The sequence below is a fragment of the Triturus cristatus genome, chromosome 6, assembly GCF_964204655.1.
Source record: "Triturus cristatus chromosome 6, aTriCri1.1, whole genome shotgun sequence".
Taxonomy (NCBI): domain Eukaryota; kingdom Metazoa; phylum Chordata; class Amphibia; order Caudata; family Salamandridae; genus Triturus; species Triturus cristatus.
In genome coordinates, this window is record NC_140589.1 from 454330860 (window position 1) to 454357276 (window position 26417).

General features: G+C 44.4%; 1 protein-coding gene across 4 annotated transcripts in view; it reads left to right on the forward strand.

Moving 5' to 3' along the window:
- The window catches only part of PRIM2 (DNA primase subunit 2), a 1241637-nt gene that overhangs the window by 1005546 nt on the left and 209674 nt on the right, over positions 1–26417 (forward strand). For all 4 annotated transcript variants that reach the window (XM_085610894.1, XM_085610892.1, XM_085610891.1 and 1 more), the window contains one exon: positions 15948–16030. In XM_085610894.1, coding sequence (XP_085467020.1) covers positions 15948–16030 — 83 coding nt within the window. The remainder of the gene's footprint in view (positions 1–15947; positions 16031–26417) is intronic.

Consider the following 26417-nt stretch of genomic DNA (forward strand, 5'->3'; position numbering starts at 1 on the left):
TGAGGTTTGTCTCCTTTCCAGAGAGTAAAATAAAAAGTATTACACATCCGGCGGTGGATGAGTGTTTTATTAACCGTGAGGGGGTTTCTTGCATAGTTTGGTCGAATTTTTGTCGAATCCCCTTTGAATGGCTTGGTGTGCATGTGTATTAAATGTGCCCGTCAATAGCTACCCATGTTTGTATAAATAAACGACAAGGGTGTCTACTTGGAGAGTACCCACGAGCGGGGGCGCCGGGATTAGGTACGGTAGGGTGTCAGACATGTCAGAGCTTCACTAGCCGTGTGAATACATTCTACGTGGATTCATTGTATGCATAGTCGCCTTTTAATGAATATCACGCAAATCGTTATGGTGATAGGTACATACGGTTTGTCCAGCAACACAGCCCCCCTCCTAAAGAATAAAAAAAAAAAAGGCCAAGACCCGGGGGTTGGGGTCCCCGGGGCCGATTAAGGCCTTGGGAGGGCCAAATTAATTTTTTTCAACAAAAAAATTAGGGTGCAGGCCCTGGGGGATGGGGTCCCCAGGGCTAATAAATTAGAAAAAGAAAGGGGGCCACACAGCCCTCCTTCTTAAAAATAAATAAATAAAAGACCGGCATCGCGCCAGAGGCCATGCCCCCTTCTTGCAGCACTCTGCAAACCTCATGTCATGAGTGATGTAATATGTGACGTCATCAGCAGTGCATTGCGGGCGCGCGAGTTATAGTTAGCTGAACTAACTATAACGGGGGAATTTCTATGGTTTTGTACGAGTGAAAAGTCCAGCTAACTATATCGCCCCTGAAACCTATGGTTTTTTTCAGTGAATATATATATATATGGATCTGGAAAAAAAAAAGTGACATTTTAGTTGTGTGTTGAAATGTGATATAAACAAATGTTTAAAAATGTATAAACCACTATCATTCGCCAGTTTTAGTTCAGTGAATTAACTATTACATTACTCATGACCTGTTAAATTATATAATTGATGACATTATTGATTCCCTCTGTAGCAAATGGGTTCTGCCCATTTAGTCCACAAGGATTTTTCCCAGTTGACTAAAAGTTTTTTTTTTTTAAAGTAATTTTTACTGGAAGTGTCAAAGTAAATTCACAGTAATTGGACAGAGCATTTGCCTTTCAGTGTACTTTTAAGCTAAAGCAGCTGCTGTACAGCTATGGTAAGGGGCATTGGGCTTATTACATGTGAACATGTGCTCAAGTGTATGCAGGTGGTGCATTTGAGAGATTACTAATGTGCGCACGCCAGTATATGCAGGTAGCTTGGAGCAGTAGGGACTCTGCAAGGATTGGTGCTGATCAAGGGTACACCTGATATTTGCGAGCATTCATAGTATAGGTCTGTAGTGTGTACTGGAAATCAGTAGTGCTTTTATAATATTATACATGTAGGTGAAACCTGCTCTAAAGTGCATTTTCCTTCCACTTGGCCTGCACTGTCCAGCAAGGTGTCAAACTGAGGTAAAATATGGACACAGAATTTGAATTTGTTGTTCCCAACACACTACATATACATATTATGGAAATTCATTAATCGTGGTATGTCTCTGCCTCAGCTCATAATCTGATTCCAGGCCTTCACAAAACACCCTCTGCTGGGCCAAGTTAATTACTCTGCTCCCCAGCAGAGGAAACAACGACCCCCTCAGACAAAAAGGAGCAATTATCAGTGATTGCCCCATGTAAGAAATTAGGTTATTGGTTGAGGGGTGTGAAAATCTTACTCGAGCAACAGCCACGCTCCTTGTCAGAGTGAACCACAAAAGTCACTGAATTAACCTGTGATTAATCTTCTGGTAGCTTGTCACAAAAGCAGTCCAGGTTAACTTCGAGGCAATGTGTAAAGTATTTATGCAGCACGCAAACAGTAATCCAGTGAAAACAGAACACAAGAAAAATCCCAAACCAATTGTGAAAAATGAAGTACATTTTAGTAAATAAAATGATACCAGAACAACAGAAATCCAATCAGTAGAACCGAGAATAAGCAATTTTCAAGTTTTAGGTAGCTCTGGCGCCTAAAAGCACCACTTGCTGTTTTTTTGGTTGTGCTAGACCCAGGGAAATTAAAAGTTCAGGCTGACCACGATGGAGCATGGGCCGGATACGGAGACCAGGTTAGTCCCACTATAGAAGTTACCTTCTGAAAGTTCTGCTGTGGAGTAAGTCGCGAGTAGCAAGGAGAGCGTCGCAGATGATCAGCACTGTAACCTGAAGAGCAGGCCAGGTTGTTGTTGTTGCTGTAGCATGGAGAGCCGGTTGGACATCTCAGACAGTTGATGCTGGAGCATTGCGTTGGTGGTCACCGCTGGCTGTCGTTGCTGTAGCACAAAGTGCAGATCTCGCTTATTCGGTCATCACTGTAACACAGAGTCTATTTCACTGGTGCTTCACGTTGGCTGGCAGGAGAGTGTCGGCACAAATAGACCTGTTCGCGAAGAGCTCAGACCATCTGGATTTCACTCTTTCTTCCAGAGGAGTGCACTTTGATGCCAGCCTAGGGTCCAGGACCTGGGGAGGCACATTTTGGGGATCAGGACTCACACAAGCAGAAGCCAGCAGGACTCTGGCTGGTCCAGTTTCAGTTGCAGGGAGACCTCTGGAACTTGTGTCCTTGTTGCTCAGAGCAGGCAGTCACTCAAGTAGCCTGGGATGAAGGGGGCTTGTCCAATCTTCCTTCTTAGAGAGCTGGGCAGTTCTCTGGGGAGCATGACAGGCTTGTAACTGCAGGGCAATCCTCTGCGTAACAAGGCAGCCCTTCTGTAATGTCCACATGTTGAGGAGTGTACTGAAGTGCTATTCTCAGGGTCGAAAAATTATAACCAATGCCAGCCTTAGAAGCGGGTGGATATCCTGGGCTATACCTTGCATCTGGTTCTGAGAAGTTCTTCCCTACCCCTTGCAAGGCTTCAAGAAGTCTGGGGTGGCAAACGGCTCATGTCAAGTTCATTTGTGTGTGCTGGAGACAAGCCCTTTGAAGTGTAAGTACGACAGGGAATAGCTCCACCCTCCATCCGTCCTTGCAGGTTTTAGTAAAAATGATGGCTTAGGCCTGGCAAGAGCTTTATTTTACCAGGTGCAAATAGAAATTTGAAACCACCCTACAGACTGCGGTGGCAAGCCTGAGGCATGTTTTAAAGTGCTACTTAAGTGGGTGACACAAGTGCTGCTGGTCCACTGGTAGCATTTAGATTACAGGACCTGGGCGCACAAAGTACCAGTTTACTAGGGACTTAAAGTAAATTAAATGCACCATTTGGGTGTAGGCCACTTTTACCATGTTTTAGGGAGAGAGCACAGACACTTTAGCACTGGTAAAGTCCACAGAGTTCTAAGACCAACAAATACAAATTCAGAAAACAAGAGGGGTGTAGGCAAAATCTTTGGGGGACAACCACCCTAAGGATGTCTGGTCAAACAACTCCGTTCATAGGAGAGGAAAGAGGTGTGGGCGAAATATGCATCAGATATTATCTTGTCACACTGCACCAGGGCTGGGCCTGCCCAGACCCACTAAAACAAAGGAGGAGGGCCAGACCTCTGAAGCCAACACAGTAGGTGCTCGCCTTTGATCCTTTGATGTGAAAGGATCTTGCACTGATGTCAGCTAGGGGCAGATTTTAGCTCTAAAAGGAGCTCTTTCCACCCACTACCTGCATTAGACTGTGAGGTTGCCCTTGTTGTTCTGGTACTGATAACCATTTAAAAGAATTACAAGGGTCTGATCACATACCAGACCTTGTAGCTAACCGCCATTGTGTATGCTGTGCTCAGTGGGGTTTAGCCACCTGCATATGGCCGAAGGCTATGTGCAGCAGAGGATTGGGTGCCCCTGGGGAGTTCGGTGTAGGCCCCTGGGTCTAAGTGATATCGAAGAGTGCTGGTGTGTCCCTTTTAAAGGACGGTTTCCCTCACCCACCCGAAGGTGCCTTGCTTCATCATAGGGCAACCTCCTCATCTTGTGAACCTTGTTACAATGCGCTCTACAACCCCCACTCGGAGAGGGAGAAGCTCAGGGATGTTTTCAGTGTTAGGAAAGAGGTATCCTAAAACCTGTAGATGAGCAGGGTGTTGTGAGGAATGGGAAGGGTGTGCTTGAGATAAAACTAACTCCATAGTACGCTAATATCTTTATTGGGCCGTCCTAAGGTCAGGGTTAAAAACAAACTACGACAAGAGGGTATTCAAACTATCATAGAACAATGAAGGTCGACATGTTACAGCCTTATACCCTCCGTGGAGGTGTGGCGGCTTTCTTCAGGACCAAAGTGAGAAATATGTAGTATGGCTCATATCGATAACATACTAAACCAAAACAATTGTGGTGGTATACAAAACCAGCAGTTGGGGTGGACTGCCACTCAGCCAGAGATCCACTTTGAAGATGACCTGCAATGTCACCCTAAAGTTGAAAATAAAAAATAAAAAAAATCAGGGTTATGGTACTGCGTTACCAGCTTCTCGTACAGCAGTATCCAATGTGGCCCTTTTTTTTATTTCCTTGGTACGAGTGAAATCAACAACAAAAATATTTCTTCAATATGGTGGTATCAAATTAATCATTCACGCAAAAAAAAAAACTGTTGGCCCAGCAAGATTTGGGGGAGTGCATAGACAATGCAGAACCGGTGGGATGGAGCAGAGGTAGTAAATTGAACACAAGGCAAGAGACAGCAAGCTGACCAAGGAGGACGGGCAGGAGGAACCCTCAGCGACAGCTCAATGGACCATGTGTGTCAGGAAGGAGAGGCAGGGGCAGCAAGCTGATCACATATGGCATGTAGGAAGGGAAGGAGCAGCACAGTGGACCACCGAGGGCAGGAGGGAGGGACCGGGGCAGTACACGGACAACTGAGGGAAAACAAGTGGAGACAGAGGCAGCAAGCTGACCAAGGAGTGCAGGCGGGAGGGACAGGGCAGCACAATTGATAGCAGAGGGCAGGACTGAGGGGCAGGGGAAGCACAATGGACCATGGAAGGTAGGAGGACAGGACAGGGCAGTATCTACTCACTGACAACGAAGGGCAGGCAGGAGGCGGGACAGCAAATCCTGTAGCCAACCAGTACTGTGCAGTAAATAGACTGTGCACACTTGGGGCTGGTTGCCTTAAGTTGGTTGGGTGCAGGACTAGCACACTGCTCTGTACTGCTGGAAGTTGGCCACCCACGAGTGTGGGCCTGACCGGCTTCTGTTCGTGGCCAAAGGAAATGCACATTGGGGTGTTGGCTTAATTTAGTTAAAACCTCCCAGGAATTTACTGAAAAGAATCCATAAGTTAAAGAGACTTTATAGTTAGATATTGAAAAGTCATAAACTAATGTTTAAAAACCCCAAAAACCTGACATTCACCAGTTATATTTCAGCAAGGCAACTATAACTTGCGTTCCTGCCATAGACTGCTTTTGACCTTACATATTACATCACTCATGACAAGTTAAATGACATCACTTATGACATCTCATTGATGACATCACTGATGACAGTTTGCTATATGCCAACATTCAACTTTAATGTCACTTTAGCCGTTTTTTTCCCCAGTGTATATATAGATTTTCACACGTATGTATGTACAAGAGAGTTCAAATTGGCACCTTTTTAAATGCGGTTGCGAACTTTTTTGTATTAAATCTCTAGTGTAATTTTTTTGTTGCAGCTTTAGACACTTATGGCGTATATTTATAAACATATTAATTTGTTTTATTTCAGTATGTAAACATTCTCGATTACACGTGTAACCATTAAGGCCTAAATTTAGTCACTCCTATCTGAACGATCAGTGGTTTATGGTTAATGGTGCATTAAATGTTTATGCAGTATGTTTTTTTTTCAATTAAAGGGCACTACTTTCAAGTAATTATTCGTTAGGTGGATGGTGGTGTTCAGCAGTAAACTTACTTGAATCCAATCAATCTCTGCGTTGCACATTAACAGCGCACTCCATTCGAAGCATGGTACAACTGTGCCACTGCATGCTTATAACCCTCTGCAAGAGATTTGTAAAAAGACAGTTTAGCAACTTCTGTGCGCCTTTGTTAAGGATTCCTGTTTGAACACTGATGCCAGAGTGGAAGCACAAACGGGGATAGTGTCATTCTGATGAATGTGTTCAGTAACTTACGAGCTGACACTGCTTGGTAAGCTGCATCAGAAGAATGTGTAACCGGGGAAAGTGCAGCGTTGGTTAAGCCCTTCACTTACCACTAACTGAAATTCAGCAGCATTGCTATCTTTTTTGGGGCCACATGCAACTCTGTCGCCTCTCCACAGAGGCTGAGAGATGATTTAGTTTGTTAGGCCCCTCCGCTCATGGAGGGGCCTAATAACGAATCGCCTTAATAGTTAGTTGCTAAAGTTTGTTTCTTAGGGTTCTGTGGTGGTATTTCATTTACTTCGTAGGATACCCAGGCTGCTCATAAAGTATATTTGAATAGTACGCTGGAGAACGTTAGTTAGAGGTCGTTAACTATGTACTCTTCAGCGAAGGACGTTTTTCTTAAGTTGTAGGATTTCATCTGCAAACTTGCCTTAAATATTCTTCCTGTAATAATGTTGCACGTGCATTTGTACTGACCAAAACTGGCTCATGAACATTACGTGATAATATGTTGTGATAAAATGTTTTGCTTCCAGATCCTAAGAAAAAGGCATAGTTTCCCAAGTGAGATGAGACCAATATTAAACCAGGGTTCATCTTTCTCATCGTTCAACGCAGCTATAGAATAAAAGGCAAGGATAAAGTAAGAAGAGAAAAATATTGCGTCAGGTGAATTTATGTAATTGGTGACAATTCATACAGCTTTCCTGATAAACGTCAGAACAGGATATAGTCAGGTTAACTTTGCTAGAATCTAAAAAATAAAGGGCCACTCTTGTATACAAAAAGCAGCCTTCCCTGATATAGTACCCGAGCCTTGCAGTTGGGCAAATGGGTGGTTTATTTTTAGGTTTCACCTGCACAGCACTTGCACCGTGCTTGTGAAATCTCTTGTATTTAATATATCTTAAAAGGCGGATCTTATCAGTTCCCATCGCCGAATTACTGTGTTCATTTTCTTTCCTGTGGGTTTTTTTGTTTTGTTATTTGTTAACTTCCCCTGGCTGCACACATTTATGATGCTTCTACTAAAGCTGTTCACACTGTTCAAGCCCCATACACTGTCAAGATAAGATCTCTTTACACAGAAAAGGCAGACAGCGTCTAACAGTATGCTGGAATGTTTCCTTTTTATTACTCAGTTGTGTAAAGCAGATACTTTACTCTTAGAACATTTGTGGCATTTCCTATCCATGCCTCAGTATCTTTCTTTGCACTTTGTAGGGATTATCAGATTGATTTTTTAAACTTTATCTGTTTGATCATAATGATCAAATTCTAAATGTTGTGATAAACATTGCACATCAAAAATAAAGTTAATATACAAGAGCAATGCTATATTTTAATACTAAACAGGCAGCCTCAAGTGCAGTTACCTTGCAGACAACAGGGTTATGATTTGAAGGGTACAGCAGGTGAACTAGCACCAGGCCCAAAGTTGTCAGAAGCCCTTTAAAGACATAATATTGCTATATTTGTTTACTAAACAGGCAGTCACTGTGCAGTTACCTTGCAGTTAAAAGGGACTTGATTAGAATGGTGCAGCAGGTCATTAGCACCGGGGACAACAGCTCTAGGAAGCCCACTAAACCCAGAATATTACTGAAAATTAAAACTAAACAGGCCGTCACAAGTGCAGTTATCTGGCAAGCAAGCGCTAGCTCATGATTTCAAGAATGCAGCAGGTGCAGTGGCACCGGGACCCACAGCTCCAGGCACCTCATTAAACACTGATTATTGCTATATTTTACAACTAAGCAGACAGTCACAGATGCAGTTATTTTTCAGGCACTGGGGCATGATTTGAGTGGTGCAGCAAGTGCAGTACCACCGGGCTCAAAAGTTGTCAGAAATCCTCTAAACACATAATATTGCTAGTATAACAATTAATTCTATTATTTCCCTCTTTTGTTTCATTTTTCAAAATCAGCCATATACTACTAGTAACAGCACAATATATTGCCCTTTTGTACATAAACAAGTCGTAACACTTTAACAGACTTTCTGTAACTTATTTTGTATAACTACTCAACAATCTACAAATTCCAACAAAAAAACTGCTTATTAATCGGATAGGCAAAACCTAATGCATTTACCAATGCTTGTTTCCTTCTGTAACATCCTTTTCACAGCTTCCCTGTCACTTTCTATTACATTTCTGTGCATAGTTCTGGAAAGGTTGGAATTTATTTCTTCTTGCAGGAACTAATCTACATTACTGCTGCTTTTGAGATGCAAGTTCTGTCTGCTGTATCTGTAGAGCATACAACAATAATTTCTGGTTCTTGAAAATGTGTGTCACTGCTTAATTTTATAATATTCTTTGTGACTTCTCATGTGATCTTTCACTTTAATCTGGCATTCCTCCTACTCTTTTCCAGTGATTTTATCTGTTTAATCCTGCTGATTCATGGTGTCTGCTGCACACTGCTGACATTTTACAAAACGTTCTCTGTTCTCCACTTTTTGTTGATTACTTATGCCGTCAACTCGAGTGTCATGGGCTGTGTTTTTCCTCCTCTAATTCTGGTATTAAACTCATGTAACTTCTTTCCCAGAAATATTGTAGTCGTTTTTAACTATATTCTTCTGAGGGCTACGAGGAACTTAATCAAAACCTTTTATCCTTTGGATAGTCCTGACTTTTCTGGGAGTGGCAAATAGGATGTTTTCCCATCTTTCGAGAGGCCCTTGCAGTTGGATTTTTGACTCAAACACAATGATTCTCGGACCTGCAGACTTCAACTTTTTCAGAGCAATGTGAAGCAGAAACTAATTACGCGTTAATCTCGGACTACTGTCTGCCAGTAAGCAAGGAAAATCATTAACATCACAATATCAGAAAAATCACTCCATCTTTCATTTAATATCTTTATTAGTGCCTGCCTTAATTTTGGGCATCAATCCGTAAACGGGCAGCTTATATAGTTTTCATTAAACAGCTATTACAGCTACAGACATTGTACAATTTTGTTGAAATCAAGATGTAAAGGCTCGTTAGTGCTCATCACTTGGATTTGCTGTCAGTATAAGAATTACTTCAATGTTTTCTACTTGTAAGCCTTCGGTGTCAATATTTCCCTTTATATTGTGTAATTTGTGCATAGTTTCATGCACCAGGTGAACGTCAAACTATTGCCTTTGCCAATGCTCGTTTTAAAGAAAAAAATAACCAACTTTATTAAGGTATGTTGTAGAAGACCAGACAAACAATAAATGTTCCCGCATCTTTGATCATTACAATCCATACGTATCTATTGTACATTGATATTCCCAGTAATCAAGCAGTCAGTATGGTTAAACCAAGACCGTCAAGCTGTCACCATTTGCCCCAGATATTGGCATGTTTTTTGGGGCTATCCCCTGGCTTCGTAGATGGGTTTTTCTTGCTGAGTGCACCACTCCAGTTCTCTACGCCACACCACTGGAGGCTTGGGCTTTTCCATGCACGTGCAATGCCTTGCTTTGCCACCAGAGTGCCATACCCATCATTGTCCTCTGCTCCCAGACCCCAACTCCTCCGAGTTCTCTACAGACCCTCTAGCTTTCCCAGCAAAAGCAGTCTTGGGCGTCAGAGCAATCTGTCTCTCCAGGACAGGGTGTTGCTAGTCTGGGGCCAAAAACCTTCTATCACGGGACACTGCCATACCATATATAGGAAATCTGTGTCCGGTTAGTCACATTGATGCATGCACGGCTCGGAGCCCAGCCAGCTTGCCACAGGTGTCGGAGAGTAAGCTACATTGCTTATAGATAGTGCAACTGGACTAACTGGAGGTGTGAGGATATGGGCAGTTCTCGGAGGGCCGTGCAAACATCTTGCAAGTCAACATCTTCGACATAATCACCCCATTTCTGCCTGAAGGGTATGAGGCGGTCAGGTGCATGGAGCACCAGCATGCATTCGGTTGGGATATCCCTCCTTTTCCAGTGCTTTCCATGAGGAGCTTGGCTTCGAGGAGGTTGGGCTCAAGAAGATTCACCAGCTCTGTCTTGTACTCTGAGAGGGCATGTTGGAGCTGTAGGTATTTGTAGAATTAGGTCCAGAGGAGCTGGAGGTACGACTGCAGGTCTTGAAAGGAGCGTAAATGGCTACCCAACCAGACCTCTCCCAAGGTTGTGATCCCAAAGTTATCCCACTTGGCTCAACATTCCAGTCTTGCTGTGTGACGGAGTTAATGGTCATGCCAGAGTGACATCAGCTGGGTCAACTTACCATCCCACTTGTTGGAGCACAATGCCACCCACCAGTTCAGGAATACCACTCCAGTGGCCTCCCTCAGTTCTAGGGAATAGGGTCGGCATGGAGCAGTTTCATCACATTGTTGAAATCAAGTAGAGAGAGTTTGGCTTTGTATGCCGGGTCGTTCCAGTCTCCACACTGCTAGTCATTAACGACCAGTACATGTGCGGCTCAAAAGTATAGTTGTACTTCAGACATTTCTATTCTTCCATCATATACCAGAAGTCGGCATTTAGTCATAGCAGTACGGGTTGGGGGGATGGTGAATTCTGATAGGCTAAAGGAAGGAACGGATGTTGGATGCAAGCGCGGTAAAGCAAGTGTTCAAGAAAGTATCGTAATTTTGAAAAGGGCGATCTTGCTGAGTACATTAAGCAACAGAGGCGTCCATTGTAGGAGGTCCTTTCGTCTTAGTAAGGAGTGGGTTGAGATTAAGGTTCTGTGTGAGGTCTGGCTCAAGGGCTTTATTATTGACCAGATACTGGAAGCTGAGACATCTAATGGGGATGGTTCCCTGGCATGATGTTGTTTTGGAGTCACCTCGTATAAGGACCAGCAGGGTCTTGCATATGTTCAACCTGAGGCCCCTTCATATAAGTCCAGATGACATAGGCATCATGGCCCAGAGAGTTGCGGATTAGTTGAGAACAGGGGGACATCATCTGTGTAGAGTGCAATTTTATCTTCCACTCCATCATCCCCGCTCCAGCCAGAGACGTGCATGCCACAGGATACTGGTCTAGCAAGGGGTTTAATAGCCAACACAAAACGGAGCAGGGACAGCTGGTAGCGCTGGCGGCGTCCCTCTCGGAATGGGGAAGGGTTCAGAGAGCCAATCACCTGGACACATGCCGACTGTCGGGAGTAAAGGAGCCCTACATAATTAAAGAATTACAAGCCAAACCCCATGCATTCAAGAACCATATCCAGGAAGCACACTGCTTTTGTTTAATTTCCTCAAAAGATTTTAATTGACAGTGGACTGCTGAGTTTAGTCTGGAAAGATCATGAAGCAGGAGGCGTGGTACTTTTGGTCCTCGACCTCATGTGCTGCACGAAGGATTATGCCTTTGTCCCGGTAGTTGAGTATCAGGCAATTAGGGGTTTCAATGGGGCTCCAGGCGGTGAACGGTCAGCCAAGATTCTGGTAATTTCTTGAGGGTTCTTGGATTCCACGTCTTCCTTGAATCCAATGAAGCGAAGCTTGTTGCGCCGAGATCTGTTCTCCACATCTTATGCTCCGGCACCAAGGGCAGTAGTGGATAGAGAAGGTAGTTTGGACTCATTATTTTTCTGGACCACAACCTCATCTTCCAATGTCTAAACTTGGCCCTCCTCCTCGGAGACTCTGGTTGCAACGCCGCAGAGATCTTGGTGTAGGGGAGAGGAGGCAACTCGCACCTCCCCGATTTGGTCTCTACCGCTTCTTGTGAGATCTGGATGGCCTATAGGAGGGTTGCCAGGTTCCCAGAATCTGCGGAGCGCTGTACTAGTGGCAGGGTCCCCATCATTCCAGAGGATGGGACTGTGTATTTGTCCATCTTTGTTTGTGCCATGGGACATTTGTCCGTCCCCATGGCAGCCAAGGGCACTAGTTCTTGGTATTTGAATTCCCCAGCTGTCAGGGGTCCCCTGGTGGGAACGCTTTCTGGTGGCGGGTGGTGCAGTGGAGTACATTCTCTAGCTCCAAGGCAGGGGTGAGGGGAAGGCTACACAACAGACTTTCTCAAGCACACCCCACTGGTCCACATAGCCCCCCACCCCTTCGCTGACTGCAGGAGGGCAGCACAAGCAGTCAGGATCAGTCCAATCTTTCTTCGGACAATGATCTGTTGAAAGTGCAGGGGTTAAAGGTTGTGTGAAGTCCCAGGGGGTTAGTCGCAAACTAAACCATCCAGACTGCCACCAAAAGCCTCCACCCCTCCTGCCCCCCACCTCGGGATCCCCAAAAGCACCTCCAAGGCAGGGCAGTAAGGGAGAGCCCTCCCCTCCACACCAACCAAGGACCCACCTGATGTCTGCAGTGCTGGGGGTCGCCCCATGTCAGGATTTTGGGCCCTCCAAGAGTAGGGCCTCTGAATCTGGAAGGTGGATCAGCTCATCACTCCCCCTCTGGCTCACCTGCCCTCAGGCAGTTGTCTGGGGGCAACCGAGTGCATCCAAGTAATCTGTCCTATCCTTGCAGTAGCAACAGGCCAAGGCAGTGCTTCTCCAGGCTGTAAGGCCCTGTCTCACTCCACCTGTCACAAGCAGGGTAGGGCGTTGGATTGGGAGGGAGGAGGGGATTTGAGACCCCAGATGCGATATTGCCTGGACATTTTCCTCATTTTTATGAGATGTTAAGGTTTTACCCTATGCAGCATTGACAGGTTCTCCTAGGAGGGAATGAAACTGTTGCTACCTAGATTTTAACTAGCAGATTAAGTGGGTAACAGTCTGATAATGCAATGCTAAATAATTGAGTGAGGCTTTTTTTTAGCTTTAATTTGAAGAAGCTGGGTAGGTCTTTCCAATATTTTACTTTTGTTCAAGATCCATTCTTAAGAGACTAAGTTTGTAAGTTTGCAGTAGATTTTTAAAACCTTTCTTGTTTTTTAACTCAATTGTACATGTGGCAGAATAGGCATTTTATCTTTATCTGCATACTTTTGGAATTCAAACTAGAGTATGTTCTCTGTTCCCATAGATTGTTCCAGCTTTCATTGAGGGTTTCATCCACTCATCTTAGTGTTGACTTGTTGCTGCTTCAACCATTTGAGTACTATCTTAAGGTGTTCTTTGCTGGAGTATTGCTAGCAGGTTAGGACCACTGAATAAATATTTTTTTCTTGGTCTTCAGTATCCAATCCAGATAGGTGCTTGGAGGAGATGAGGACCACCATTAGATTATTGCATTACTAACTTGGTTTGGGCTACTTTCTTCTGGACTCTGTAAGGGATCGGGATTGATAAGTAGGTTCCTTCTGTGGTCGTTGGCAATTCTCTGTTATTTACACGATTGAAGAGTTATCTTGCTTCGGGGTCTTTCCAGTCTGATCTGATCCACTGCGGTGTGTGAAGTTGTGAAGCGTAGCATTTCGCAATTTTGCATACTGTATTTATTAAACTTCACTGACATTCTAAGGCTCAAACACATACATTCAACCCATCCAAACACAATCTTCTTTCTTACTGCTGTTGGAATCTGTGACCTGGATTGTGCACAGATCTTAGGTAGCGAGATTCTGCGTTGGTACTAAGACCAGTTCATTTAAGTGAACCGTTCAAATGACCCAGCATTTCTGTTAGTTGAACCTAACACTTGGAGAGAAATGGCTTGGTATCTCTAACTTTATGAAAACTCGTATAGTGTTTCAGTGCATATTGCCCCGTGTTATGCAAAATGTCTTCAGTCAGTCATCGAGTTTCAGCCATCTCCGTTTTGTATATTGGGACCCATGGCTCTGTTTTTAACAAATACAGGAAGGACTTTAAAATCCCAGAATGCAAAGTGCTGCTATCTAAAATGCCAAACTTGTTTGAGTGTGTCAGGTATTATTTGAGTAATCCGGCAGGTAGCGATAAGTCGTGTCAAAAACAGACATTATGAAAATTCCCAACTCGCTAGTCATTGAGAGGGACTGCATGCTCGTTTAACCAATACGCAAAATAATTAGTACTTAAACTGAAAATAATAAATATTTTCTAAGCTGTATGTACAAAAAGAAGAGTTCTCTCTGCGACAGTAGTCTAGTCTCTAATTATTAGGTGCTGCGAGTGAGATGTGCTGAGCATTTGAGAAAGAAGTAATTTCACACCATTTCCCCTTTCTGGACTAAAATCAACGCCTCTCACCTCAGGCTGTCTCCCAGACTCCCTTCAACTAGGACAAATCACACCCATTCTCAAGAAACCAGGGGCCGACCCTAATGATCTTAATAACCTCAGACATATCTCCAACCTCCCATTCCTTGCAAAAACATTGGAGAAGTGCGTTCTCCACCAACTCAACAAATAAATTGATGACTTCAACCTCCTCGACACCTTTCAATCAGGATTCAGGAAAGGCTGTAGCACGGAAACAGCTATGCTCAAAGTCTCTGACGATAGTCACAAAGCTTTAGATGAAGGTGATGCCTGCCTACTCATCCTTATTGACCTATCTGCTGCATTCGACACAGTAAATCATCCAGCGCTTCTAAAGACCTTGTCGAAGCGCTCCGGCATCAATGGCACAATACTAAAATGGTTCACCTCCTTCCTGCAACACCGCTCGCAACAAATTAAAATCAACTCCTGTCTCCCGAAGCCAACAAAAGTCACACTTGGGGTCCCGCAAGGCTCGATCCTCTTCCCGTCCCTCTTCAATCTCTTCATGGTGCCCCTCACAATCATCTTAAAAAAAGCTGGAGTGAATTACCACCTTTACGCTGATGACACCCAAATCTATTTCAAAATCAAGTCTCCCAGCGACATCCGTCACCTCAGTGCCACTCTAACCGAGATCCAAACTTGGTTCAACGCTAACCACTTAAAGCTTAACCCAGATAAAACGGAACTAATCCTATTCTCTCCAAAAAGCAACCATCGTCCAATCCAATAATGGCTCAAGAATCTGGTCGCCCTAAACTGCCCCATCGTCCTATCCGACTCAGTTAAGTCTCTAGGCATCACCCTTGACAAGATCTTATCTTTGGAGGCCCACATCAAAAACTCTGCAAAAAGTGCTATTTTCTCTCTAAAAACACCTCAAGAAATTGAAACCTTTTCTTCCCCATGATGACCTCAAGACACTAGTCCAATCCCTAGTTCTCTCTAAAATCGACTATGGGAAAGCCATCCTAACAGGGACTCCAAAAGCTCACCTAGCCCCTCTAAGGGCAGTACTGAACATGGCCGCTCGACTCGTATCTGGAGTAAAACGATTTGAACACATCACTCCAGCTCTCAACTCCCTCAACTGGCTTCACTTGGAAGGGAGGTGTATTTACAAACTGGCCTGCAGCACACACAAAACCCATCACTCTCCTGCCCCCAACTACCTGAACAACAAACTGGTAAGAGCAGGTCAATCCAGAACTCTGAGAAGCTCCAACTCGCTCCTTCTTATACCTCCGAAACTGAAAAAGAAAACCACTCCATACCGATCATTTTCTGGCAACGCTCCCAGGATATGGAACGCTGTCCCGAGAGTCCTCAGATGTAACCCCTACTTCTCCTGCTTCAAAAGGGACCTGAAACTCCATCTCCTTAACAAATACTTTCCTGACCAACGTCAACTAACCTAGACTTCAATATCCGAGTTTACTCCTCTCTCTTGACATTCAAGGATAGTCAGTGACCGGACTGTGTAAACCCCCTTATTTTTCATGCTGTATTTGCCTGCCTCCTATGTATTGCAATTTCTGCCTGTTTTTTTTTTTTTTTTTTTAACAGTGTGTATGTAAAGCAATCTGATACCTACCTGTTAAGCTAGCGCTATACAAAACTTTTAAAATAAAAAAAATAATAACATTGTAGGCTTCTCTTAGGCCAGCGCAGTCCTGGTGGGACACTGATGTCCTTCAGCAGGTGGCCACGTGATCTAATGACCCTGCTTGTCTGTTTCCCTTTCACTATCAGGCTGCCCTTTCCGCCACAGCGACCCTGAACTGTTGAAGCAGAAACTGCAGTCTTACAAGATCCCATCAGCAGGGGTAACTCAGGTGAGATGAATCAATTTCTTAATTTGTGCTGAATCAGTGCTGGCTTTCCTTAACATCATCAATGGTCCCAAAAACAGTGTCTTGAAGAGGTTTGTTTCACTGCAGCAGTTTGCTTAATCCAGGATAAATAGCACCCTTTTTTCGTAATTCTCTTGTGCCCGCACTTTATTCCTCCACTCCAGAAGAAAGTGTCTTTGCTACTTTGTGAAACTTTTACAGTGATGTTACATTATTGTGGTGAATTTCTTTGAATGGAAGAACAAAACCCAACACTCTCCTCGCCGGTGAACAGTGGTGTCTATTTTTCAAGGGTACTGGCAGAATTAAAGGACCTTGCGGCAGTGTTATGCCTAGAGTCCTGGGAATTTACTATACTGTAAAGGAGCAATGTGATCATATCTCATGAGCCTGTACTCTAGGACTCAAACATGAGCTTTAAGTTCAACTGGGCAGCTCTACATAACCACGAGATAGAAAACGCATGAGTGAATGCAGAGTACGATTGAAGAGATGAGCATTCTCTTACTGATACTAATTTTTACATTGATATATTTTGTTGCAATTGACATCTTCCTAGCATATAATAAACGCCAGTTTTTTTGGCATGTGTGGCAATCATCCAAATATAAAAGCAGTACGTTGCCTAGGCAGTTCTCACGAGAGATGCCACAGGCTCTGCGTACTGAAAACAAAATTGCCTTCAGTTTGAAAGAATGCTTTGAAATTCTAACTGATGCCAGGGTACACTTAGGTATTTTTATATAGAAAAAAGTATGTTTTATCAATTTTATACAGCCCTCAAAGGTGTCAGTTGTCCGGCCTGGTTACTGATTTTGGATGTGCTGAGTTCTTGGGCTCGACAATTTGCCGCAGCTCAAAACTTCTAAGATAATGCCCATATTTCACAGCCTAATTGCCAAGGCTGCGGACTGTGTACTTTTAAAATGGCACCCATTGACCTCTACAATGACACCCATTGTCCTCTACAACGAGACTGCTCATTCAGATCCCAAGATGGTGCCATTGTCCATGGCTTCAGTGACAAGTTTGTAGACTAAGTAGGTCCATGCCTATGGGGATTCATGGACCTCGTGACTTTGAACTTTTAGTTTTTTAAAGTATGTGTGGGGCTCCCCTCACTTAGAAAGAGTTAGGGTGTGCTCACGGTGCTCCTTATGTGGTCTTTCATAAAAATGTTTAGTTTGTGGGGATCTTGCCTCACATTCTGTAGTGGCAAAAGCAAGACAAAATGTTGCCAGCCAATAAGAGCTCTGCGGTCTCCATTTAGAGAATGAAGAACCAAAAGGGATGACCTGAGAAAAATCTACCTTGTTAAATATGATTTATTAGTATTTGAGAACCATCTACAGATTAACGGTCCAGATTTCTCTCTTAGTTTACTGGTTGGCTCAGTTTGTAGGGCCCTGCAAACACCAATTTTCAAACACTAATTTCGAAACTACTGAATTTAGTTTATACCAAACCAGGCAAAAGCATTTTCATTTACAATTTATCTTTCTAGTCCAGTTTGGTGTAAATCCATACAGTAGTGTTTTTCCGTAGCTGCATCAGTGGTTCACTGTAGCATTAATAACACCTCCCCTCCCTACTCTTCCCACATACGACATACCAGTTCGGATGGATAGGTCTTCCACTAGATTCCTAACCTTTTTAATATTCCTTTATGCTTGACTCGTCCAGAAACATTGCAGTAACTCTTCTCTGCTGGTAGGTGGTGTTTGCCTCTGTCTTGTACCACCATAGACATGACATCACCGGAGACCTATAGCAGCACCCTAACATCACTTCCCTATTTTCTACGCCTTTCAATATGGATTCAGAGCAGCTCTCTGTGGAACAATTTCTATGAATGCTGGCTTTTACAGTGCTAGGCAGGATTGTTCCACCTAAAACATCAGGCTTCAAACCATGTTGTCATGAGTCAAAGAGAATCATTTTAAGCATTTTCCTGAAAACCATTTCAGATGGACAGCTTCTCAATGCTAGTGGTAAAGCATCCAAAGTCTAGCTGTCAGGTAGGCTAAGGAACAACCACCTCTTCTGGATTTAACATTGTGAGGGGTTTGAAACAGCTGAAATTTAAGTTCACTTCAGGCAGTGTATTTTGCTGAAAAAAAAGCAGTAGAGATCCTAGAACTGCCTTTTCACATGGAGAACTTCTTCATCATTTGTATCCTTACATTTGTTAAAGCTGTGATGGAGCTTGTTAAAAGTGCATTGGCCAAACCGTCTTCTGCCGTGGTAGGTAGCAGGCAGATTGCCTGTTACCATCAACAAGCATCCAAGTTCCTTTCATTGCCTCAAAGCCTTGTGGTACAGCTGCCCTCCTATATGAAACCAAACCCGGGATACGTCCCTATCCCAACTACTGGCCAGGAGGTAATAAAAATAGGGACCATGAGGAAGAAGGTTTCTTCCTTGCGGACTATGGCTCTCGGGCCCCTGAATTGCACTTGCTTGTTGGCCTGGAACACCCGTGCCCGATCGAAAATAGCACGGATGGTGGGGACTAGCGTCCGGGTCACCTTAGGGACACTGAGGTGGTGTGCAATGGGCAAGATGCAGCAAAGCTGATCCTGAGGGCAGACCTTGATACTGTGGATACAAGTAGCAGGATCCCTGGGTTCTTTAGTGGCAATCAGACACCATGTATGGCTCCCCTCAACGGGCTATACAAGGTTTGTCCAGGCAAACCTAATGGACATGCCGTTTTATGGGTCCTACCTGTAAAAGCAAACTCTGCCCTCGAGTGCTTTAAACGAGGATGAACCACAGATTGTTCCCTTGGGCTGGATTATACAAGGGGTATGTCTTTATGCCGGTGCAAACCCTCCTAACCAGTTCCTAGAACAGTAAATGGGTCAAGGTTTGGAGCCAGGAACCAACAGACACTCAGTAGGTCATCTTCCTGATTTTACTTCCCCTCCGGGAACACAAGCGGCCTGTGTGGGGAGGGTGTCAAACTATTTAAAGTCCTAGAAGACCATCGCAATGGTTCTAGTGATTATCAGTGTTCTCTCTAATTATTATTCTTGGTGTGCAGCAATGCAGTGTTCCTGAGTGCTCTTTTCTGACTGGTGTGTTCAACTGACACATGCCACAAGATGCCCGCGAGTGTGCTACTTCGCCGGCACTAAGAGGCAACATATCGGCTAATTCTTTTTTTTAAAGAAACGGGGTTAAGGTAAAAGTTAAACCTTTTTATTCCAACTATATTTACTAGAAAGCCATAAGTAGAGATAGTGGGGTAGGGAGAAGCAGGGCTTATCAAATAAAGCAACTCTTCACACATGCTATCATAGCTCCATGGGGCAGGCGCAGGTGGGGCGGAGCAAGGAGGGGAAGTGGACAAACAATGGGATAGGGAAAGTAAAATTAAAAAATAAATAAAATCACTTACCTTGCGCTCCCCGATTTGGCGATGCGGCGAGCGCAAGGTAAGTGGTTTTATTTTTTATATTTTACTTCCCCTATCTCGTCGTCTGTCCACTTCTCCCTCCTCACTCTGCCCCGCCCCACCGCTATTAACTGTGCGGGCCACTCCTGTCCATGGGTTAATTCTTCTACTGTAGGAATGCACTTTTCAAAACGCTGGCCATGGGCTGCCTAAGCTTCTCATCCTTCAGAGATTAATTTTGCCATTACCTATCAGGATGAAAGTATAGTTCTCCCTGTCACAGCTGTACTGTTCTGTGACATGCTTTTTAAAATGTAGGTTTATGGTATCTGCATTTTGTCTCCTGGCCCCACTACCTGACAATTCTAAGGTGCTACCAGACAATGCTGGACTCTACTTGTTGAGCAGCACGCAAACTGCTCCCCCTTTTAACTTTACAGTTTAACCTAGTTGTTGATGCTATTAATTTGTTAGAGACACATTCCTTTCTTGTACCACAAGAGAGTGATCTACTGTATTCCAGATGCAAATGCAGTGTGGTTATATTTGTATTTGGTTCTTGACCCATTGTGGATTACTGGGCTGTCTGCGGTTCTATATAAACAGTGGCACTATAAATCTTGACCAGACTGTAGTGTTGGAATAGTGGCACTCTGATATTCGTCTGGCAGTAAAGTTTTACATTATATTCTGATTGTGGTGCTTCGAATACTGAAGACGTACTGGACTGACTGGGATGCGTCACATACACATGCAATGTAGATAATTGCCATATTGTAGTACTTCAAATACTGAACCATTATTGTCCTGGCTCTGGTGCTTCACAGACTTGGAAAGTACAGGCCAGGCTGCAGCGATTTACAGATTGAGCAGGTTATGGTCACTGTCCTAGGTCTGGTGCTTCTCATTTTGGCTTAATACTGCCCTGATTGCAGTGCTTTACATGCATGGACTCACTGGCCGGGCTATGGTGCTGTACATTCTGTTCCATTACAGAAAATGACCCTATTATGGTGATCCTTCACATACTTGGTCACTGTGAATTTATGCATTTTTATGGTGCTTCGAACACTTTGGAATAGTGAAAACTGTCTTGCTTGTGTTGCTTTATACATGGGTGCATTGAGGAAATTGTCAGGCCAAAGGAGAATACAGACACTGGCATCATGGCAACCTGTACAGTAATTCTTCTGTGAATGAACAAAACTACACTCAGCAACAGCCTTTAGCAATATGAACAGTTACTTGGGCCTAGCCCAAAAGTCTTCCCAAAATCAATGAGCAGCAATGCTCGGAGTAGTAATGATTTTGCCTGATTAGTTACGTATTGGACAGAAAAAGTCATACTTACCTATCACCCTTATACATGTGGTGACAGCCTTTTTTTTTTTTTTTTTAATTCTTTTTATTAACAAAGGTGGAACAAAACGGTCACTTTCACATTTCAGAGCAGTAGAAATACAATGGTACAGCCATCAATCGATTGGCGGATATGCAACGGTGGTGACAGCCTTGAGTATTTGAGACCACTGGTGTCGTTTCTCTTTGCATAGACTCTTTGAGAGTGTTTTCCCCGAAGAGGACCACCCTGAGGCACTCATTTATACCTGATTGTGCATTCAGTGTGTTTTTTATAAAGTACATATCTTCTTCATAGACACACGATTTTCAGCAGTAGTAAAAATGCTTGCCTTGTTTTGTGGTAGCTCTTGAAATAATGTAATATTTCACTGCTTGTCCCTCAGAACTGCCTGAAATTTATTGTTTTTTAATCCATATATTTAGATTTTGTGCTATAAAATTCACTATGTTGTCCTACTGTTTTTTCAAAAACTTCCTTGGGAAAAGGCTCTTTATCTCCATTCCTTGGAAAATGTCAGTCTTACTCATTATGTTGATTTGATAAAATTCAGGGCTGGTATAAAAGAATATTTCCAAGGCTGATTTTAATTTCCATTCAAGCACCAGGTTCATTAAATCTTAGTGATGCTCTAAGTGACATTAAAAGTGTTAGGGGTCTATTTACTAAGGTTTTACGTTGTGTTTCCTTCATGAAACTGACGCAAATTGACGCAAAATCTTTATAGCCTAATTACTTTCCAGCACTAAATTTGTTTGGCGTTGAAAAATCATTCAAAAGTAACGCAAAGTAGCACATATCTCTTAGCACCAAGATTGCGTACCATGGGTAGTGCATGGGCTTTTCCATGCAACCAGAGAAGCTTTGTGATGTGAATCCCTCTTTACTTCAAAAAAAAAAAAAAGAAGACCGAATTTAGCGCCAGAAAATAACGCCCATTTCAAGTAGGAGTTATGAAGGAGAAATTCTTTCATTTCTCTTTCCTGACTTCATATGCATGCTGCACTGTACAAAGTGGGAAAAGTATTTTGTACTGGAAAGCTATCCTTCCAGCACAAACCTATGCTAGACTCGCGCAGACACCCTTAAAACAATGGTGCAAAGGTGTGTGTGGCTCACTGCAGCTAATTTCAGCGCCAGAGGAGAGTGCCATATTTGTGTAAAAATGGCACTCTCCTGCTCTCTTCGTCTCGTGTAATGCAGTGAAGCTTTTTTGCCTGCTGAGCTGCATTGTGTGAAATTTTTGTAAATCTGCCCCTTAGTTTCCAAACATGACCTTGAGAGCATTCTCACAGTCCTCCACGCAATTATGATGCCATTAGTCAACAAGGAGGCAAGTTAGTCCATCATTTACACTATATATACATATATTCACTGAAAAATAACATAGGTTTCAGGGACGTTATAGTTGGAAATCAGCATTTAAAAAACCTTGGAAATTAAATGACAAAACCACAGGTTTCAGGGACATTCTAGTTATCTGGACATTTCACTCGTACAAAACCAGGGAATTTCAGCAGTTATAGTTAGTTGAGTTAACTATAGCTCGCGCCCCCGCAGTGCACTGCTGATGGCGTCACATATTACATCATTCAGGACATGGTCAGTGACATCACTGATGACATCATCCAGTGACTGTGTTTCTGTAAAGTTTAAATATGTTTTATATATATATGTGTGTGTGTGTGTGTATATATATATATATATATATATATATATTTGTGTGTGTGTGTAGAGATATATATATATGCGCCAAGGTGTATTGAAGAATGAGTGGGTGTATGTTAGAAATGGGGGTCTCTAGTTGGCAATGGCTGGCCACTGTCCAAGTAGGGACCATCCTTCCTAAGTCAGAGTAAGAGGGCTACACCCTTTGATAACCCCTGCTCAACCCTGTGGCAACGTAGCACGAGCAGCTAGGCTTATCTCAGAGGCAGTGTGTGAAGCATTTATGACCATACACAGTAACACAGTGAGGAACACTACAAAGGGACACCACACAAGTAGTTATAAAAAAGAAGTATCTTTATATATAGACTTAACACAAGACCAATAACGGTAAAAAGCCACAATACTGAAAAATGGGATTACTCTTGAAATCCTGCAAAAATAGTTCAAAGTGTGCAAAGAGGAGTTCAGTTCAAAGCAGTGGTCTCTGCGACCCTTTTACTTACAAAGTACCTGGAATTCGTAGCAAAACCAACAAAATGTCGCAAAGAAGCTGTACCGATGATTTTCTGCACGTGAGGCTGGCGATGCGATGAATCCTTGCTGCGAGGGAGGTGACGATGCGCCGATCTGCTTTTGCGTGCGGGGACAAGGCGACAAACTTCTGCACGCTAGGCCGTTGATGCAATGACTCCTTGCTGCGAGGGAGGAGACGACGATCCTGTTGCGTGTGCAATCGGTTTGCGATGCGAAGAAATGGCGCTCAGCGAGGGACCAACGATCCTGATGTGATGAAAATGGCGGACGCCCGGCGTCCGCGCTGCGATGTCATGATGCGATGATCTCGATGCAATGATCTGTGGGGTTAGCGAGCACTTGGCTGCCCGCAAATGTTCAATGCGATGATCTTTGGGTTTAGCGAGCACTTGGCAGCCCGCAAACGTTCGATGCGATGATCTTTGGGTTTAGCGAGCACTTGGCAGCCCGCAAACGTGCGATGCGATGATCTCAGGTAGCGAGCACTCAGCGGTAGCAGCGCGATGATTTTCTGTGCGCTTTCAGCTGCGGCGGCTCGCAAACGGGCGTTAGCGACGATTTCAGCACTCTCTTCTCTGTAGTAGAACTAGAGGCCCTGGAACTCACAGGAGCCTCACCTGCCGATAACAATGCTCGTTGGGAGGAAACAGGAGGCTGGTGGTGAAGTCTGATGTGCCTGAGACTTCAACAGGAGGCTAGCTCTCTTCTAGCCCTTGGGTGATTGCTTTAGCAAGATTCAATAAAAGTTCTCTCAAAGTCCTTTTCCCTTTTCGTCCAAGTCCAGTAGTAACCACTGCAGGCCAATCCAAGAAACAGCACACAAGCACAAGGATAGTCACCTCCTGCAGATTCCTTCAGTTACACGGACAGAGGTTTGTCTTGTTGTCGAGGAGCATTACAAATTGTAGGGGTTTCAGCACAGATATTTATACCCCAAAAGTCTTTGTTCTCAGAAGCTACAAGTCACTGAACCCAGCCAGAACCAGTTCTGGCTAGTCCTGGAGCACTTTGTTTACCAGGCTGCATCCTTCCTTTCAGAAAGAGGGGGTCTGCCTTCAGAAGCACAGTAGGAGGTGGAGCCAGCATTCACCTTGCCAGGCACAGCCCTATTCAGGTCAAGGAGCTACCCCTCCCCATACTCCAATGCAGATCTCTCTATTCAACCCAGGTCAGACTCCGCCTGCCCTCTCCCTCCAAAACCAGATAGCCAATACACATAACAGCAGAGCACACTGGAAGGCTTAGGCAAGAAAATACCTACTTTCTAAAAGTGGTATTTTCAAACACAGAATATAATAATAAACTTCACTAAAAGATGTATTTTAATATTCTGAGCTCAGGCATACTAAATTCGTTTTTCTACCATGTTCCTTGGGTCAGTTAGGACTATGGGATGTAATAGTCAGTAGTGAAAAACTAAATTGGGTGTAATTCACTACCAGGACATGCTACACACACCAAGACATGTCCTACCTTACACATACAATGCACCCTACCATAGGGGTGGCTTACATGATGCCAAGGGAAGGTTCAGGGGCTGAGAATTGGGTGCACTTCACAGCCAAGATGGCAGTTCTGCACTGCACACAGACTCTGCAGTGGCAGGTCTGAGACACACTTTACAAGCTGCTTCTGTGGGTGGCGCAAACCAGCGCTGCAGGCCCACCAGCATTTGGTTTACCAGCCCTGGGCACACACACAGGCCACGCTACTAGGGACTAACAGGTAAACCAAATAATCCAATCAGGGATATACCAATTCACATGTCATATTTACACAGGGGTCAGTTAGGACTATAGGATGTAATAGTGTAACTGCCCATTCTGGCCTATGGAGAATCGGTAGCCTTACAGTAGTGAAAAACGAAATTGGGTGTAATTCACTACCAGGACATGCTACACACACAAGGCATGTCCTACCTTACACATACAATGCACCCTACCATAGGGGTGGCTTACATGATGCCAAGTGAAGGTTCAGGGGCTGGGAAGTGGGTGTACTTCACAGCCAAGATGGCAGTTCTGGACTGCACACAGACTCTGCAGTGGCAGGTCTGAGACACACTTCACAAGCTGCTTCTGTGGGTGGCGCAAACCAGCGCTGCAGGCCCACCAGGAGCATTTGGGTTACCAGCTCTGGGCGCACACAAGCCACGCTACTAGGGACTAACCGGTAAACCAAATAAGGCAATCCGGGATATACCAATTCACGTCGTATTTAAACAGGGAGCATTTGCGCTGTGGCACTGAATGGCAGTGGCACAGCGTCCAGAGCATCTAATACCAGCAAAAACAGAGGAGACAACAGCGAAAAATGGAAGGGAGACCCACGCCAATGGTGCCAGGTCTAACACGTGTCCCCCAGCTGAAATGTGGGGAGAACTACCCACCCTCTTGGGAGTTCTCATCACTAAGACGGAAAAATCTGGACAGACCATCAGCATTGTTGTGTTCTGTACCAGGGCGGTGTTCCACCGTGAAGTCCATACCCTGTAGGGAAATGGACCACCTCAAAAACTTGGGATTCTCACCCCTCATCTGCATCAGCCATCTGAGGGGCCTGTGGTCTGTCTGAACCGGGAAGTGAGTCCCAAACAGGTATGGTCTCAGCTTCTTCAGTGCCCAGACCACAGCAAATGCCTCGCACTCAATTGCACTCCACCTCTGTTCCCGTGGAAGTAACCGCCTACTGATGAAGGCTACAGGTTGGTCTAGTCCCTCCTCATTTATCTGTGACAGAACGGCCCCCACCCCATGCTCTGAAGCGTCTGTCTGGACAATAAATTCCTTAGCAAAATTGGGTGCCTGGAGTACAGGTGCTGTACACATGGCAGTCTTGAGGGCATCAAAAGCTTTCTGATAGGTGTCAGTCCAGTTCACAATCTTTGGCTGCTTCTTGGAAGTCAACTCAGTCAAGGGTGCAACAATGTTGCCATAACCCTGTAGTAAACCGTGAATCGTAAGAAGGCCCTCACCTGGGTCTGGCTCCCAAGCCAGGATGGTTTCAATCTTGGGCTGTAGAGGCACCACCTGGCCACCCCAACCTGGCGTCCCAAGTACACCACAGAACCCTGCCCAATCTGGCACTTACTGGCCTTGATTGTGAGGCCTGCTCTGCACAGCGCCATTAACACTTCCCAGAGGTGGCGCAAGTGGTCCTCCCAGGAGGAACTAAACACTGCAATGTCATCCAGGTAGGCCGCACTGAAATCCTCCAGCCCAACCAACACCTGGTTGACCAAACTCTGAAAGGTGGCAGGGGCATTCTCCATCCCAAAGGGCATCACACGGAACTGGTAGTGACCATCTGGTGTGGAGAATGCTGACCTCTCCTTTGCCCCATCAGTCAAGGCGATCTGCCAGTACCCAGAAGTTAGATCAAACGTGCTGAGGTACTGGGCAGCC